Genomic DNA, 16082 nt, shown 5'->3' on the forward strand with positions numbered 1-16082 from the left:
CAATTTTCGGAAGAAACTATACTGCCTGGGCAGATGTGAAAATGCACGTTTTCTACAAAATAGCATTTGTATAACTTGACTGAAATGTCTGGTCAGAGTTTTTTTGCCATGCGCTTGACGAATCAACTGTGCAGGTAATTATGTGCCGTCCTAATGTTGCCCACTCCCTAAGACACTGAAATAAATATTGTTCCTCATGAAGCAATGTGTAATGCTCAATTCACCCAACGAAAAAATAACCGAGAGACTCACAGAATGAATGAAAACGGCAAGTCTTTCTTAAGCACAGCACTTGAACAGCGATCAGATCTTTATTATGTACACAGATGATGATTGGCACTGCTTAAACGTAAATACGAGGAGAAGTAAAGCAGTACAATTTGAACAAAAAAACAATCAAGTGAATTTCACCTTGGAAATAATGTGAGATGCTGAGTAAAGATATTTTGCTGTATCAATGACATGGTCATACATGATATGATAAGCAAGTAAGATCAAAAGTGCCAATGGCTATTGGTGCCCCCTACGGCTGTAGATGTGCTCACTACTGGAACTGTTAAAGTAATATATATTGCCCTGATAGACTCTCAATTGAATTATTTTTACTTGGTTTGGGATGCCGTGAATCACGCAACCCTGCTTGTTGCAAAAAAAAAAAAAGTACTTCGCATAATGGAGCGTCTTCCTTACAATTGTTCTGTAAAAGGCCTATATGAAAAATATGGGGTAGCTACTATCTCAAGGCTTTACAACTTTAGGCAGGCTATGGCATATCGCAAAGCATTTAGAACATATAATAAGGCATCCTTGTCATTGTCCATGTTATTGTGTTCCACAGTATATATTTCGTACTTCTCGTCGGTGGAATGTTCCTGGTCCCAAAGCTATCATGGAAGGGATTGTCGGATTTTGCTATGCCACTGTTTCTTAATTCATGTAAAAGTAGCAACACTGATGTTTATAATGTCAAGGCAGATCTGCTGGTGCACCATATTTTCGGTAATACCCAAAATATGGTCCAGCAATATGCCTATAGGCATTGTCGTGCATATTGTGTTAGTTATTATTATTATTTACAAATAAAGTAAATTAATAATACAAAGGAAATTGACGTTCTGAGGCTTTGAACACAGAAGACGACAAAGACACAAAGTCTCAAGTGCCTATAAGAACAATAAATGAAGAAGGACAGTAACCTTTTCAGTGACTTAAGTCACTGAAAAGGTTAGCCATAGCTGTTTTCCTTCCTTCTTTCTTCATTCCATTTTTCTTCAAACTAATAAGTACTTCTGAGTGATATGCTAGGCACATACCTGGTTGCCATCAGCCCAGTCTGAACTGGTACCACTTCATGTCCGGTTGCCACCAGCCCAGCTTGAACTGGTACCAGTTCAGTTTCCAGGTGCGATCAGCCCAAATCGAACTGGTACTACTTCATGTCCGGTTGCCACCAGCCGAGTTTGAACTGGTACCACTTCATGTCCGGTTGCCATCAGCCCAGTTTGAACTGGTACCACTTCATATCCGGTTGCCACCAGCCAAGTTTGAACTGGTACCACTTCAGTTTCCATTTGCTACCAGCCCAGCTTGAACCGGTCCCAGTTAGTGTCCAGTTGCCACCAGCCCAGCTTGAACTGGTCCCACCTCACTTTCCAGTTGCCACCAACCCAGCTTGAACCGGTACCAGTTCGGTCTCCAGTTGCCCGCAGTTTGGTCCCACTTGGTTCCAGTTCATGACCAGTTGGTGACAACTGGGAACAAACTGGTACTAGTTGACGTCCCAGTTCATTTTTTCGCCTGGAAAGAAGGTAGAGCCATACGTTTGAAGAAAGCTCCTCGATACCGGAAGGCATATTGCCGAGGGAGTCCAGCAAGGAGCGTCATTTCGAGAAGCTGTCAAGAAAGGAGTAGACCGCACAGTGCATAAGAGACTCACCCTGCAGAGACTCACAGGGAACGGAAGAAAACCCAAGGTCGGTAAAAAAGCTCGACCTGCGGAGAAGCGGAGGAAATCGGACTTCTTTACCTGACAACTGGAACGTGCGCAGTAATAAAGCAACTTTGGAAACTAAACAGAACAACTGTAACCCCAGACAAGATCGTGGGAGCCAGGGAGATGGGGAAGTAGATTCACATCCCTTGTTAATGCGAATATTTTATGTGTTTGCTTCAATATTTTATGTGCCAGTCAACGTTCCTACCTACGTCATCTCCAACAAGTGCTTTCGCAACATGATGAATGGACATGCAACAATTTCAAGCATGCGGGTACACTACGTTGTGACTCGGAGGCATCATGCGCCCGCCTTTCCCAATCACAAATGTCTTTAGATTTGTGGGATGCGTTGACTTGTCCCAAAGCATAACCAATTGAAAAATCTGCTCGTGGAACATGAGACAGCTTAAAGGGATAATAGAGTACAGCGACTTAGTTTGGGGACTATCACCATTCGATTTGCCATACCTTCAATTGTTAGCCTGTAAATTATTTCACAAAAAAGTGCTAATGAACAAATGAAATTTCAATTGTAACCAACGAGAATTGGTCGAGGCAGACCACAGTTAGGGACGACACATACGAGTAAACCTCAAAAGCCCAGGTATTAAGGAATTCAAACAACTCATGGAAAAGAGGCGCTGACGCCACGAATCGAACCTGGGCGTTTGAGGCTTACTCATATGTGTCGTCCCTAATGGCGGTCTGCCTCGACCAGTTCTCATTTACGTCGTCGTCGTCTCAGTTTACGTCGTTTACAAAACGCCGTGCCTCGTGTCTGAATGAGAAAGTGAATGAGAAAGTGAGTGAGAAAGTAACAGAGAATAGAAATAGCGTGGTTGGTTGTCCGTCCTACCTGTACGAGGCACTCAATAGCTAAAGAGAGATGGTGCGGTGTAGCGGTTAGCATATCTGACCGGAGATCAGAAGACCATGCTCGATTCCTGGCGTCAGTACCTCTTTTACCTGAGTTGTTTGAAATCATAAATTTCAATTGTACATGCCTATTTCCAATACAAAAATGTGCTGGCAACAAGAGCCATCAGTGACGTCATGCAGAGTCCCCGCTGATTGGTTGCTGCTCAAAGATCGCTGCTGGCCGCCTGGGCACACGAGGTACGGCTTCAGTGACGCTATTCCAAATTTGAATCGCGTTCTTCGGTTTCCGTAAGCAGCATTTTTATCAATATCCCGTGTGGTAGTCCTACAGTGTGCCCAACTGCAAGGATACCTCAGTGTGGAAACCTGCCAATTTGTTTTATCGCCCTCTGGACGATGATACAAAACGAAAGCGTCAAGCTGCTATTGCGAGTCATCAATCGCATGAAATAAAACGAAAAACTCGTGGCTCGCGTGTGTTCGATACGCTTCTCAGTCGACGCGTTCTTGGAGAGTTACATCCTCGACGTAAGAGTGGGTGTACCGCCGAACACAGATCCGCTGAAAGTAGATGTTGTGCCAACCTTCTTTCATGACTTCTTGTGGAGGAGAGATGAAGGCAAGATTACCGTAGTCTCGTGACGTTTATGTTCACAAGATGCAGATAACCTATCCTGAAAGAAACAGCAGTTGTACAGTTTGCAAAGCTAGTGTTCGCGCTTGTCTTGCCTTCAGAGAGCATATCAATCACTAGCTAGCACCTCGAAGGACGTTCGTACTTGCGACACAATGATATGATGTTAATAATTCGGGGGGTAGGGTCCTGCACTCAACGCAGGGAAACAACCCACATCATCATCATCATCCATTCATCTAGGTTGCTGTTGTAATAATTCGGGTCTTCAGGTCGCCAGCCAACTGTGATCATCAGCGACGGATTAATCTGCCTATGGATTAATTGTCTGTGGGTTAATTCTGTCCACCTGAGGGTGCCTTAACGTGCGCCGAAATCTCGACACATGGCACACCACATTAAACCTCCCTCGCGGAAGACAGCGTGTCGGAGGAACTTGTGCCCTTCCACCTAGTCGCCACCGTCCTCAACCGGGTTTGCACAAGCCATCTTGGGATCAGCAGGCGGACACGCTACCGACTGAACTACCGAGGAGGGCGACACAATGGTAGATATAACATTAGACGTTCTGCAGTAGTAGTTTCTTTTTAAGCTTAGAATGTTTTGCACATCTTTGGCATCTATGTGCTTTAGATGTTGCTGTGATGCAGGAACACTTTGACGAGATCGCTAGCTGCATCAGTTCATGTTGTCCAAGCAAAATGCATTCTAGAACCAAAACATCAGTTCCAGACTGATATATTAAACTTACTCCTTGCATCGACACTTACTGAAGTAAATTTAGTATGATAGTTATGATGCGGTACCCTGCCATCAGCAGTGGTAGTATTTGGCACAGCCACTTTGAGTTTTTGAGCTGCTTTCAGTTGTTTCTGAAGGGTAAGTTCCACAGGTTTTGTGTACGTTTCGTGATACATGTGAGGAAGGTGATAACAGACGAGACAGTCACTCGGGTAATACGCGCTTATTCATTTATACTCAGAAATCAATTGAATCTCCCAATCTGTTTTTGGGATCTCCAAGCTTCACTTTAATGCCCATAGCTCCCTCCGCTGTTAGGCAGGGTGCAAGAGGGGCCATTCCGTTGGCCAAAACATGTGTACAGGTGCTTCTGGTGTTACATATACCATGGTAATGTAACAAAAAAAAATGTCTCAGGAGCAGAACATGCGCAAACGGACCTAAAATAGAACATTTCTCATCCCATATTTGTTCATTTTGCGAACGAAGTAAGCGACACTGATAAGTAAGTCCCAAAATACTTGTAATAATATCAAGGGTACAAGTGTGAGATATTAAAGAAATGCCTACCGTTGGGAGGGTACCCAGAAGCTAAAAGAGAGCACATCCGTACAACTGCAACACGCATTTTTGCACTTCCCAAATCTGATTCTCACCCTTCTAGTCTAGCGCCCAGTTCCCACTTGGCGACGCCCGACACGGAGTTACCAAGTGGGAAGTGGTGACGTCGAGGAACTGTCGGGAGAGAGCACGTTTTCCCCCTTCTCACTACAGAGAGCTTGCCGCTGTGTCTCCGGATTGACACAGGACGCGGGATATTTTAATCGGCTTGTTCTCCCTCTAGTGTATCTATTCTGTGGATCCATGTCGCTCATGTCGCTACACTGCAGCACTCAGACGGGACGAAGGGCGGTTGGAAAAAGATACAAACGTATCTCAGACTCTCAACTGAAAGGAATTTATTTGCGCAGGCATATTTAAACAATCACAAGAATGATAGGTGGCGCACTATCTACACAAAATTTCATTCCTTTAGTGGTGCCCACAAGGGTCCCCAAGGTCAACCCCACACTGCACCTTTAGAAACCCTGTTCTGAAGAAGGTTATGTGGATCCTTCATGTTGTCAACGCGCATTTCCCTTCATTTTGATGCTTCTGCAGCTCCTTATGTACTTTTAATCTTAATGGCTCATGCGTCAGGGAATCAAATCAATGCGAAGAAGCTGGAGAAGCAACGGCGGAAAGCCAGCAGACGAAAAACGAGAAGGCGTGGTCGCGTCATGTCACCTCATTGGACAAGAGAACATCGGTCCCGCGAGATCTCGCGAACGTCGCAAAACGCCGTGAAGTTCAGCATGTAGAAGTCGAACATTTCGGTTCGGCGTCTCTCCTCTCAGAGCGCCTTATATGCCCTTCTACTTCCGCCGCCTGCATGCGACGTTGCGTCGGGCGCTATCAAGTTGGAACTGGGTATAATGCAGTGGCGTAGCCAGACCTCCAAGGTAGGGGGGGGGGACTCGATACGAACCCCCCCCCCCCTATTCCTGGGGGGTCCGCCAACACAGACATTTTATTGCCAGCTGGCCATTGCGCGCACCGCAAGATAAGGGATGCAAATCTAAACGTTCACAATGTGATTACATGTAGGCTGTTATGACCAATGAGGCCCTGTAACCAGATTGGAAGTATTTCGATACGCTCATACTTTGAAAGCCATTCAAAGTGTAGACAGACGCAGGAACTGCAAGAACTTTTGCGATCGTCGCACTGGTACGCCCTCCGATATATTATTATCTCCTCGGATTTGCACGATTCGCGTGGGTCGGCCAGTGGCAGCTTTACAGCGAGAGATGATAAGCGAAGCCAGGACGAGGGCTGTCTACCTCTGACTATTGCTTAGCGACGCCGTGCTTAGCGCCTCTGTTCTCAAACATGCAATTGCGAGACACGCTCAAGCAGAAGACTGTATTCATGATGCTATTCAAATGTGTGCCGTTCCTCAGAGTCACCTCACATAATGTCATTCTAGATAGTTCAAACTTTGTACACGACCACTGCGTTTGCACACGACCAGAGTGACCCAAACGTGATTATGAGGGAGGATTTTTGTTGATGTTGTTGTTCAGTGCGTCCGCCAACCGCACAAATTTGTGCACTAATTATTTTATTCTGTTATGACAACTTTTAATACACCTTGTGTCTTTTGCAATGGCCCTTGTAACACCACACATGTCTACGGCATTGCTTACGTTTTTCGTTTTACGCGTCGGCCACTTCTGTGATGATTTGGGTTCGCTAGCAGATTCTGGAATGAATTTGTTTACACACGATTGTTTGTTTGAAATAGCCCATGCAAAATAGTCCTTGTTTTTTTTTTTTTTTGTGCTTGTTGTCGTACAGTCACATTACTAAAATTACTAGTTGTAGTACATTTCAATGTACCAGCACGGTTTTGTTTTGTTCATTAAGTCCATCACTTCCATTAAATTAGTGGCAAGGGATACGTACCATGCCATCAACACAAATGAATCACGATACACTTCATAACTAACCCTAATTTCATTTGCAGAGCATATGGGGGAGTCTACAAACCATATCTCACGCTTTTTTGTAGGCTATGTTCATGACCTGACAGAAGCAGTACAGACACTCATTCCAGGACTACCAACATTCAAGTTGGTCAAGAGAGCTCTCAATGTGGAGCCGCTTCCTTCTTGCCTATCTACTTACTGCATGAGACCGAAACTGGCAGTAGCTGTGGAGCAACACAGAGCTATAGGCGAGGTGAGGGAAGATATAGCAGCCCAGCAAACCATAAACATCCAGGGGATGACTTTGAGATAACACTCGAGGGACATTAAGGACATCCTGTGGATGTCCATTATGATCCAGGTGATGTCAAGATGGACTGCATGTGGACGTTCACACAAGCATCCATTTCCTGTCAGAGAGACATCCACATGGATTTTTTTTTTGGACCTTTCTGGGAGATTTTATGTACAGGTATTACAGCCCCAGTAATGACAGTACAGTGTACCTTAGCTTTATTGTAGCTTTATTATAGATTATTTAATGGGTATAAACAGCATACATTTCACAATATATGTAAACGTACAGTCTGACAAGGTTATGTAGCACAGTGAGTACTGACGGGAAAGTATATAAAAGTATCAAAAACTCAATCACAACAGGTCCTGAGGCTTGGATACATATCACAGTGTAACAATGACTGCTCTTGACAGTCGGTATCACAGTAACGCCCCTTGAAAATTGGTGCAGACTAGGATTAATAGTACTACGGTAAGTTTCACAATTCCTCAGACGAGGTCACCTGTATATGTCTACATATGTCTCTATATAAAAATATCCTGTAAGCTCCTCGAGGTTAGGTTAGGCATGGGAGTGTGACATAGGTCGCCTTGACCGACACACCAGACTAGAATATATTTATCAGTATATATATATATATATAAAGTGAGTCCTTTCACAGTTCGCTCAGACTAGCACACCGCGATATCCATGACAGTATTTCAAAGTCCCCTTGGACTGAAGTGTGCAATAACAGTACAACAGGGAAGCCGCCCTAGCAGTTCCTTAAAACCTCGGCATACATGATGTGTGCCAAAAATACAGGGAGTTTTTTTGCCTGAAACAGACTTTTTGCAGAACGAAATACGCTATCAAGGTGTCGAGGATAGCTTGAGTACCAGAGGTATATGCGCGCAGAAGCAGCACAGGCAGAAACACCACGTTAATAGTTCAGTGTTTTAAAATGTTACCTGGTCTTTTTCAATCAGTCGCTGTTGCTGGGGCTGTTTTAGTATTTTCATACACTGTCTCTGTCTTTCCTTTGTGTGCACTCCTATACAGTGAGAAAGTTGCATTGTTTATGGTACGTCGTAACTACCAGATCCCTAATTAGATGAAATTACCACCCTACTGAGGACCTGTGATTTTCCAACATGGCAGCACAAGTTGGAAGCAAGCGTGTCTACAGGAAATCTCCAATGGAGTATACCGGGTGTTTCAGTTAAATCCTCGGGCTAAATAATTTGCAAACGGGTGCACCAATCGAATAACTTTCTTTTTTACAAGTACTTGTTTGATACCGCCAACAAGCTGCGCACCGTGTGAATGAGTGTTTTGCTTGCTCATTATCTAAAGAAATATTCAAATGAGTTTCGTAAAAAGAACAACTTCTAAGGCAGGGCGCTGTCGTTATTAAAATGGGTACTACAGGTTTTGGGACCTTCAGTGGACAACGTTTAGAGGAAAATCTCCAGATGAAGCGGCCATTTGTTGCAGTAATTAATTGGTTTCAGTTTACACAATTTTGTCGTGGGTGGTCGTACTGAAGCGCAAAAGGGGGCTTTTAAACTCACTTACACACGAATTTAACTTAACTTTATTTTTGTTTAGGTGTCCAAACACAACCCACTATGGTCTTCTTCCAATGAATTACATCCTTACACACCAATGAATTACGCCCTTTTGAACTTGGCTGTGACGAAAAACATGTAAGCCGAAATCAATTACCTATTGCAACAAACGATCCGCTTCGTTAACAGATTTTTGTCTAAAGGGTGGTCACTGAAGGTCCTAATAGGGGTAGTACCCATTTTAGTGCCCATAGCGTGCAGCTTTAGAAGTTACGTTTTTAAACGAAACTTTGAATTTTTAATTAAAGAATGAGCGCTTCCCACTCATTCACACAGAGTGCAGCTTGTGGGTGGTATCGGACAGAAAATAAAAACGAAAGTTCTTGGTTTGGTGCACCCATTCGCGAATTATTTAGCCCGGGGATCTAGGTGAGACACACGGTATAATTTGAATTATCCTTCACCCAATTTCATTCTGACATTTTATTCTATACAAGTCTTCTTACTATTGTACACTTTTAATCACAATTTTAATATTTGCCTCATTAATATTCTTCACATTCCACATTTCTTTGCAAATTTCGCATTTCAAATGAACTGCCTCCAATACAGTTATCATACAGTTATTACACCTTTCTTTGAAAGCCCCAATGAAAAAGTTAACACATTTTATCTAAATAGCCATCAGTGGTCATAGTAGCGAAGCTGTGGCAGACGCATGTAGCGCTGAGAACTATACTTACTGAGACAACTGTTTAAAACAAAAAAGCTCCCTGTGTAAACGTTGTGCTCATTCTACAGTTACACTCGCCAGCTTTTTTTCTCGGTCTTTAGCATGTCGCAACCATGCCTTGATGTGCGTCTCCACTTCCACCTTGTTTGCTGTGGTCGTTTTTGTGTTTGCTCGTACAGCCCCTGAAATGAACGATAACCTGATTCACCAATTGGCACGTGGCGCATTCTAACAAATTATGCTATAGCTAACTAGTTAAGTACAAATGCTTAAGACGAATTCATAATTTTTAATATGTGGTGGCGTGGTTTCCGTTTTCATGTGTTTCTATGAGTGTCCCGCATTTACTTGCTTTTTGGTATTCATCTTATGTTTCAAGCATGGTTTTTACTGCTTCTGTTTGCACAAATTTTTGGGTGTGCATTTGATGCGTGCAATGTGATCCAGGAAACAGGCCTTGCCATTCACTAGTGTTTTGCGCTTCTTGAGCTACTTCTAAGCTACTATGCGCTTCTTGAGCTTAGTGCAGCCATGCTGCATTAAAGCTCGCTGTTATTGTTCCTGGGTCATGTCCGTACATTTTTTATGCCAAAACCCGGTATAGTATAGTATATGAAGTATAGTCTAACTCATTGGTGGGGACGGAAAATCTAAGAACGGAAAAAATGGCAGCAGCGTCAGCATGGTACCGGTACGAATGTTCCGCCTATTTTAAGCCAGTACGACAGCCACGCATGTCCTGTGCGTTCTGAGGAAAATGGTGCACTAGGCACATGTAGGACGATAAGCACACTTGCAGCTATAGTACATACAGTACAACCAGCACTTGATGTTCCTCTAGCAAAAATGCCCTTCTTTTTAGTTCAAAGATTAACGGTTCTCACTGATGCAGTAAAGACCCTGACATTGCACTGTGACAGAGATGGCATTTGGGTATGGTATACGTACTGAAAATGATGCTGGGGAATTTGAGCACTGCGAATTTTCGTTTCCCTTTCTGGCCAATCCAGCTGTACTGTTCCGCCAAGGAGTCTGTCAATATGTAGCACAGGATGTTCCGTGTTGCGTGGCCAACATCATTACCACCAAGGCGACATAGTTCGTCTATCTACATTTGGGTAGAGCAACAAAGATATTAGACGAGTACCAATGAACTACCTCAATGATAGTGTAATGTGCACCAGCTTTATCAACCGCATAGGTACACCAAATGGAAGGCTTGTTGTGGGATACAGTCTTGCATAAAAATGTGCTTATCCATTTCATACTGGGATAATGTTAATACTTAAAGAATGCACTACTTTAGCATTGTTTAGTTTCCTTAAGTTTTCTGTACAATATGCATAGTTCTACTATGCATCCTCTACGTTCAAATTCCATATTGACATGAAGGCATGTAGCTTATTAACCTTGACTATGCATATACTTCAGTAATGCCAGAAAGATTGCTCACCAGTTGAGCTGTCTTGCTTTCGTTCAGGGTGCTGTCAAATGCCTCCAGGTCTTCAGTGGTGGTGAAAGGTGCTTGAATCATGGACGGACAATGCTCAAGAATGCGAGTGTGTCGAGAACACAGCTCCTCCAGTACTTCACCATGTTGCAGCTGGGTTAGGCGCATCATATGCAGCAGCCTCATAGCCTGCCGTTGAAACTCTGTATGACAAGGCAGAGCACCATTATATTTGTAACAAAGTGAGGCAGTGCAACATTGTGATCACCCCAAGACGTGATGTTTTTAAATCATACTCTTGTAGTTTTAACCAGAGTGTCGAACCAAAACTTGCATTGCTTCAGTTAAGGTTCGCAGACGTTTGTAGATAAAGGCTCGATGATTCAATTTCTTAAAGTGTTTCCAAAGAGAATTGCACATACTCTGGATGACCGAAGCTTTAAGCTAAAGATCAAGTAGTTGCGTTTATGCCTAATATAGGAGGGACTTGGCAACGATTGGTATGTCACACAGCTCTGAAAAATTGCACCAACACGGAGTATAGAATTACCTGGCATGCCTTACATGAATGCAAGCCCAGTATAAGTCCACCATGACTGACTATAGTCTGCAAAAGATTACTTACAGTAGCACGTAGTGTAGTTACTGATGACATCTCTCCCGAGAAACCGAAACTGTAGTGCATGCTTATTCATTAATGTTGTCGTGTGTATGGAGAGAGAGAGATTATGTGTTAAATGAGAGCAGAAAGAAGTGAGACTTTTGTGTTTGACTGTTATCCACTACATGTTGCTGAACATTCAAATTTATTGAAAACCAACACAAATAATTATATAGCCATGTTGGAGCGCAGCTGTTGTACATATCTCCCTGTTTGACAAAACTCTATTTAAACCGGTAACCATGTCTCAGTTTTTGGTTCTTATGTGGTTCAGTTCCAGCACTGCAGTGGTAATATGTATATGGTTCGTTTAGGAAATAGCTTTTTTTTTTTTTCGGTTCTCTCTTCGGGTCGACACCGTGGTTTTAATAGAAGTATTAGATGCTCACAATACAATATACAAGCTGGTGTGGCAATTTTTGCACTTAAGCTAAACAGAAAACAAATTTTAGCATATGTATCATGCATAAGTACCTTCGTGTGGCACAACCTTCTGTTTCCGTGATTGCGGCAGGCTGCCCTCTCCTGCTAGGAGGTCGACTGAGCACACACACAAAAAAAAAGGCATACTTCAGTAAGAACTATACAAGAAACTAAAGTCGGTTATTCAAAACACGACAATGATGATTCCGATGATTCGGATTTTATTGGCACATTTCCAACTAAGGCCATAATATTCAAAGTTACAAAATATTAATAACAGAAATGATGCTGCAGACATTAACAGCAGATGCCAAATTAGTTTTCATTACCAGAAACACTGAAGCGACGAAACTCAGGCTGAACAAATGTGCAGTTCAGTCGAGATAAGCGAAGTGCACTGGTGCCACAGAAATGATGAAGCATTGGGCAAAAAAATGAATAGCCACGAGCTTGCATGCAGGGCCTGCGCTGAGGTACGCGTCAGTTGAACCTCCATCAGTCTCCATCTGATCCATATCCCAGCTTATTGGTATGCATGTTTATCGTTTACTTAAGGCTAGCCCACTGCTCCATGCTTCGCCTGACAATTATTACAGAAAACATGGATAGAAATAGCAAAATAACAAGTCACATATTTCTCGCTTTCTCGCTTGCAATTTCTGGTTAAATGTTCTGCTTGTTTATGCAAAAATATGGGAAAACATTGTTCCATGCTTGCTGGCAGTGAACAGAACAGGTGGACAGTTACCTTGTCCACCACTAACACTTTGCTATTTTCATGCCATTTGTGGCCTAACACGCTATAAATAATGCATTGATATGACGTGCACTACAACTGGTGTGGAAATGGTTTTTGTTTGGGAGCCGCAAACTGAGGTAGAAAAGACACTATTTGTAATGCCCAACCGTGGGTCTCACTGTGGACATCTCGTACCTCTTATATCCTGGAAGGCTTGACCACTGTTGTCATGAGTCTCAGGTTCATCTTGGCCACAGTCTATGAAAGACAGGAATTGTAACATAAACAGTTGGTGAATGCTGGCACACAAAAGGCCATTTCATGCAGTGCTCACTAATGATTTGAAGTGTCACATAACTATTTAGGATTCTTCCATCATTACGGTAAAACGTGGTTTGTAAGTGGTCAAAACAGATATAGTCAAAATATCTAACAACCAGAACATCAACTATCGAGGTCATACTTAGGTTATGAGTGCTCAAACTTGGACGAAACAGAACAAAAACACAGACACGCCAGCATCCGGGTGTGTGTGTCTTTAATATGATTTTGCTGCAATTTTTCGCGATTTTTAGTGCTCTTAACTTCATGTGATTTGCGAACAACCCAATTTAGATGTTTTAAGTGTCAAGGTCATGTACAACTTATCTTCATCGGTCACTCGACTTGATGTATACATTAATACATTTAGGGCTAACTTATGTTGAAGATATGAAACATCGCATACGATTGAGGTCACTGTTAACGCTGCCGCTCTGGACTATACTTCCGGTGGGTGAAGTATGGTGACTCGCAACTGAAAGTTGTAACTTAAATTAACAGGTGCCATATAGATGCAGTAGCAAAATGTGCCTTTGACAGACTACGTAATTGTGACACTCACAGTTATTATTACCTCTCTCAGGGAATGGCGTTGGGAAAGGTGGCGGACTTGGCAGAGTGTCTACGTCGTCCACATCAGTGTCCGAGTCAAATGACTCAATCCGCTTTCTTTTTCTTCTAGTCTGTGAACCTGAAGCAGAGCACTGTAAATACTTACTACGCCCTGTCTTTATGAGACATGGCAAAGTGTGCTGTTGCGCTGAAGTGCACAATAGACACTTGGCGATAAGGGAAAGAGTACACAGTCCAGTCTGGTAGTAATATAATAAGCCCAGGGAATAAAGGCGCTAAGATTAGACACAGAATAGTTAATATTTGCAACAGGATTATGCTTCAACTATCGTTCCCTTGTTTCAAGTGCATATTGAGAAATGAACCTCTCACCTAAGGCTGGGACTTCCGCATAATCATCAAAATGCCGCAGTGGGACAGGCGTCCTCTTTTGACACCCTGTATCGGAAGCGGAGTTGATGTCTGAGGTGTACTGGGCAGCATTCAGCTTACTGTTTGCATCTTGATACGTTGCTAAAAAATAGATATATTGACAAGGTGCATATGCATAGTGCACTATTTGAAAGCAACCTAAACAAGTGCATCATTCTTTCCAGAAAGAAAGCGAACTCACAAAAAGAGCCTTTTATGGCAACGTGAAAGCTGTCCCACGACGCTGTAGGAGGGGCGCACTTCATGATGAGCTTTCGTGCTTTATCGGATGGCACTTTGGGCCATTTACAGACGCTACCTTTGACCCATGAGGCAGGAACTATTTCAACTGAATGTGTCCCACATCGCTCTTCCTCCAGAAATTCTACTATCAGGAACATCTGTGAAGTAAAAAATAGAAATCGTGACTCATCTAACACTCAACAATGTGGCCGTCATATCTATACATGTGCATATGATAGCTACTAAGCAAAATGATGCATACATTGCACCATGTAACTGCTTTCCACTATGAAACAAGGAGGTGATGTAGGTTCGAATCCCTGTACCGGCCGTGCTGTTTCACGTTTTCCCCTCGTTTTCTCTAAACCTTGCACATGAGTGTTGGCACAGTTTCCACTAATCACAGGATGTCTACTAACACCACTGTCCCCCACTTCTTGTTGTCACCTCTCTTCACATCTTGTCGCCATTGATGGTCACATTTGCTTCGCAGCGGTAACACGGAATCAAAATAAGCAAAAAACGTCGTACCATATTGTGATGTAGCACATGCATGACTTTCCGAGATTGCAACTTAAATCTTATGTTCGTAGTCCACAGGAAAACTTCCCACTTGTCTCCCATTCTATGGTTTACGGTTGTGGTGCAGCAATGGAATGACGATGTGCTTGTCCCGAACTGGAAGTTTTACCATCTTTCTTACACCTACAATTGACCAATGTTTCAAGCCAGATAGCTGAGACACGACGTAGGTTCCCACTTTAGAAGATGGAAACGGTTGAGTGTAGAAATCATCGAGTATGCAGTATGTTCTTCCAATGATACAGACATCTTTTGTTGCGCGTAACGTGGCAAAATTTGAAATTAAAACGATTTCACCAGCGATCTCGCAACAGTTGTCCCCATCCTCGGTGGTCAGGATAAATCCAGGCGTCTTCATCATCCTGTACTGAGGTCCACTACATTCCGGCACAAGTGGGCCTCCTGAGTGAGATTGTAAGAAAACCTGTTCCTGTTCCTTTGGCTTCACAGATGTTAATGTGCGTTCCCTTTCTGACAGGCGGTTGAATAGCTGCTCAAGGGGACATTGCTTTTTTCGCAGCTGGCGCTTCTGGAACTGCATGTTGTTCTCGAAAGGGAACGCGCTGAACATGTCTACCGGACCTTTATTTTTCACATCTTGTGCCAAATGTATGAGGCAGTGCACATTATATGACACGTGATGGTCGCCGTAGAGCCTCGCAAAAGTGGAGACAAAGTACCGAAGAAGTGCATCGCAGTAGTCTGCGTATTCTCGACACAGAGTTTCGCTCGCTAGAAGATACATAGCACAGTGAACAGCTAGAAAATGTGCATACTCGTTCGCACCCAAACAATATTTTAAAACGGCTGGACCAGTGTAGAGAAGCATCAAGCGGAATTCTGTTGCTTTCCATCTGTCTAATTCAGTTAGGGTCCTCGGTTTCCTGGAGAATTCGCGGGGAATATAATCATGAAGAGAGAGATTCAACTCTGAAAGCTTGTGTCGGTCAGCTGGCCCAAGCGCACACTTAGGACCATGAACCCACAGGTTCAAAAGTTTCCGCATGACCCCCAGGCAGGTTAAATGCATGTAGTCCAGTGGAGCTACAGCAATACAGTCAATATCAAGGTCCGTCAAGACTGATGTTTCCCTGTGATGGTCTTCGTCATGTTGTTCCCGAAAGCTGGCATCGGTTCGTAAAGGTGCGTCATTTTGGAGGAAGCACATTCGACTCGCCTTGTGCACTCCTTCAACAGTACACTTTGGACATCCTGATTTCGCATTGTGACCTTTGATGCCAAACACGAATGAACGTGCTGGAGCGTCACATATAATGCTGTCAACAATGACAGAGTGATGTTGGCCATTCAAGGTTA

The 16082-nt window shown here is 43.3% G+C and overlaps 1 protein-coding gene across 1 annotated transcript; it reads right to left on the minus strand.

Moving 5' to 3' along the window:
• Positions 1–7738: 7738 nt before the first annotated feature.
• Positions 7739–14214, minus strand: LOC135383181 (uncharacterized). The gene is made up of 9 exons (XM_064612758.1): positions 14143–14214; positions 13902–14042; positions 13519–13647; positions 13363–13431; positions 12831–12893; positions 11948–12013; positions 10816–11015; positions 10311–10470; positions 7739–9544 (listed from the first exon to the last, which is right to left on the minus strand). The coding sequence occupies exons 1-9, from the start codon at positions 14204–14206 to the stop codon at positions 9420–9422; spliced, it is 1017 nt and encodes a 338-aa protein (XP_064468828.1). The 5' UTR covers positions 14207–14214; the 3' UTR covers positions 7739–9419.
• Positions 14215–16082: the final 1868 nt, after the last annotated feature.

The sequence above is a fragment of the Ornithodoros turicata genome, chromosome 2 (genome assembly GCF_037126465.1).
Source record: "Ornithodoros turicata isolate Travis chromosome 2, ASM3712646v1, whole genome shotgun sequence".
Classification (NCBI taxonomy): domain Eukaryota; kingdom Metazoa; phylum Arthropoda; class Arachnida; order Ixodida; family Argasidae; genus Ornithodoros; species Ornithodoros turicata.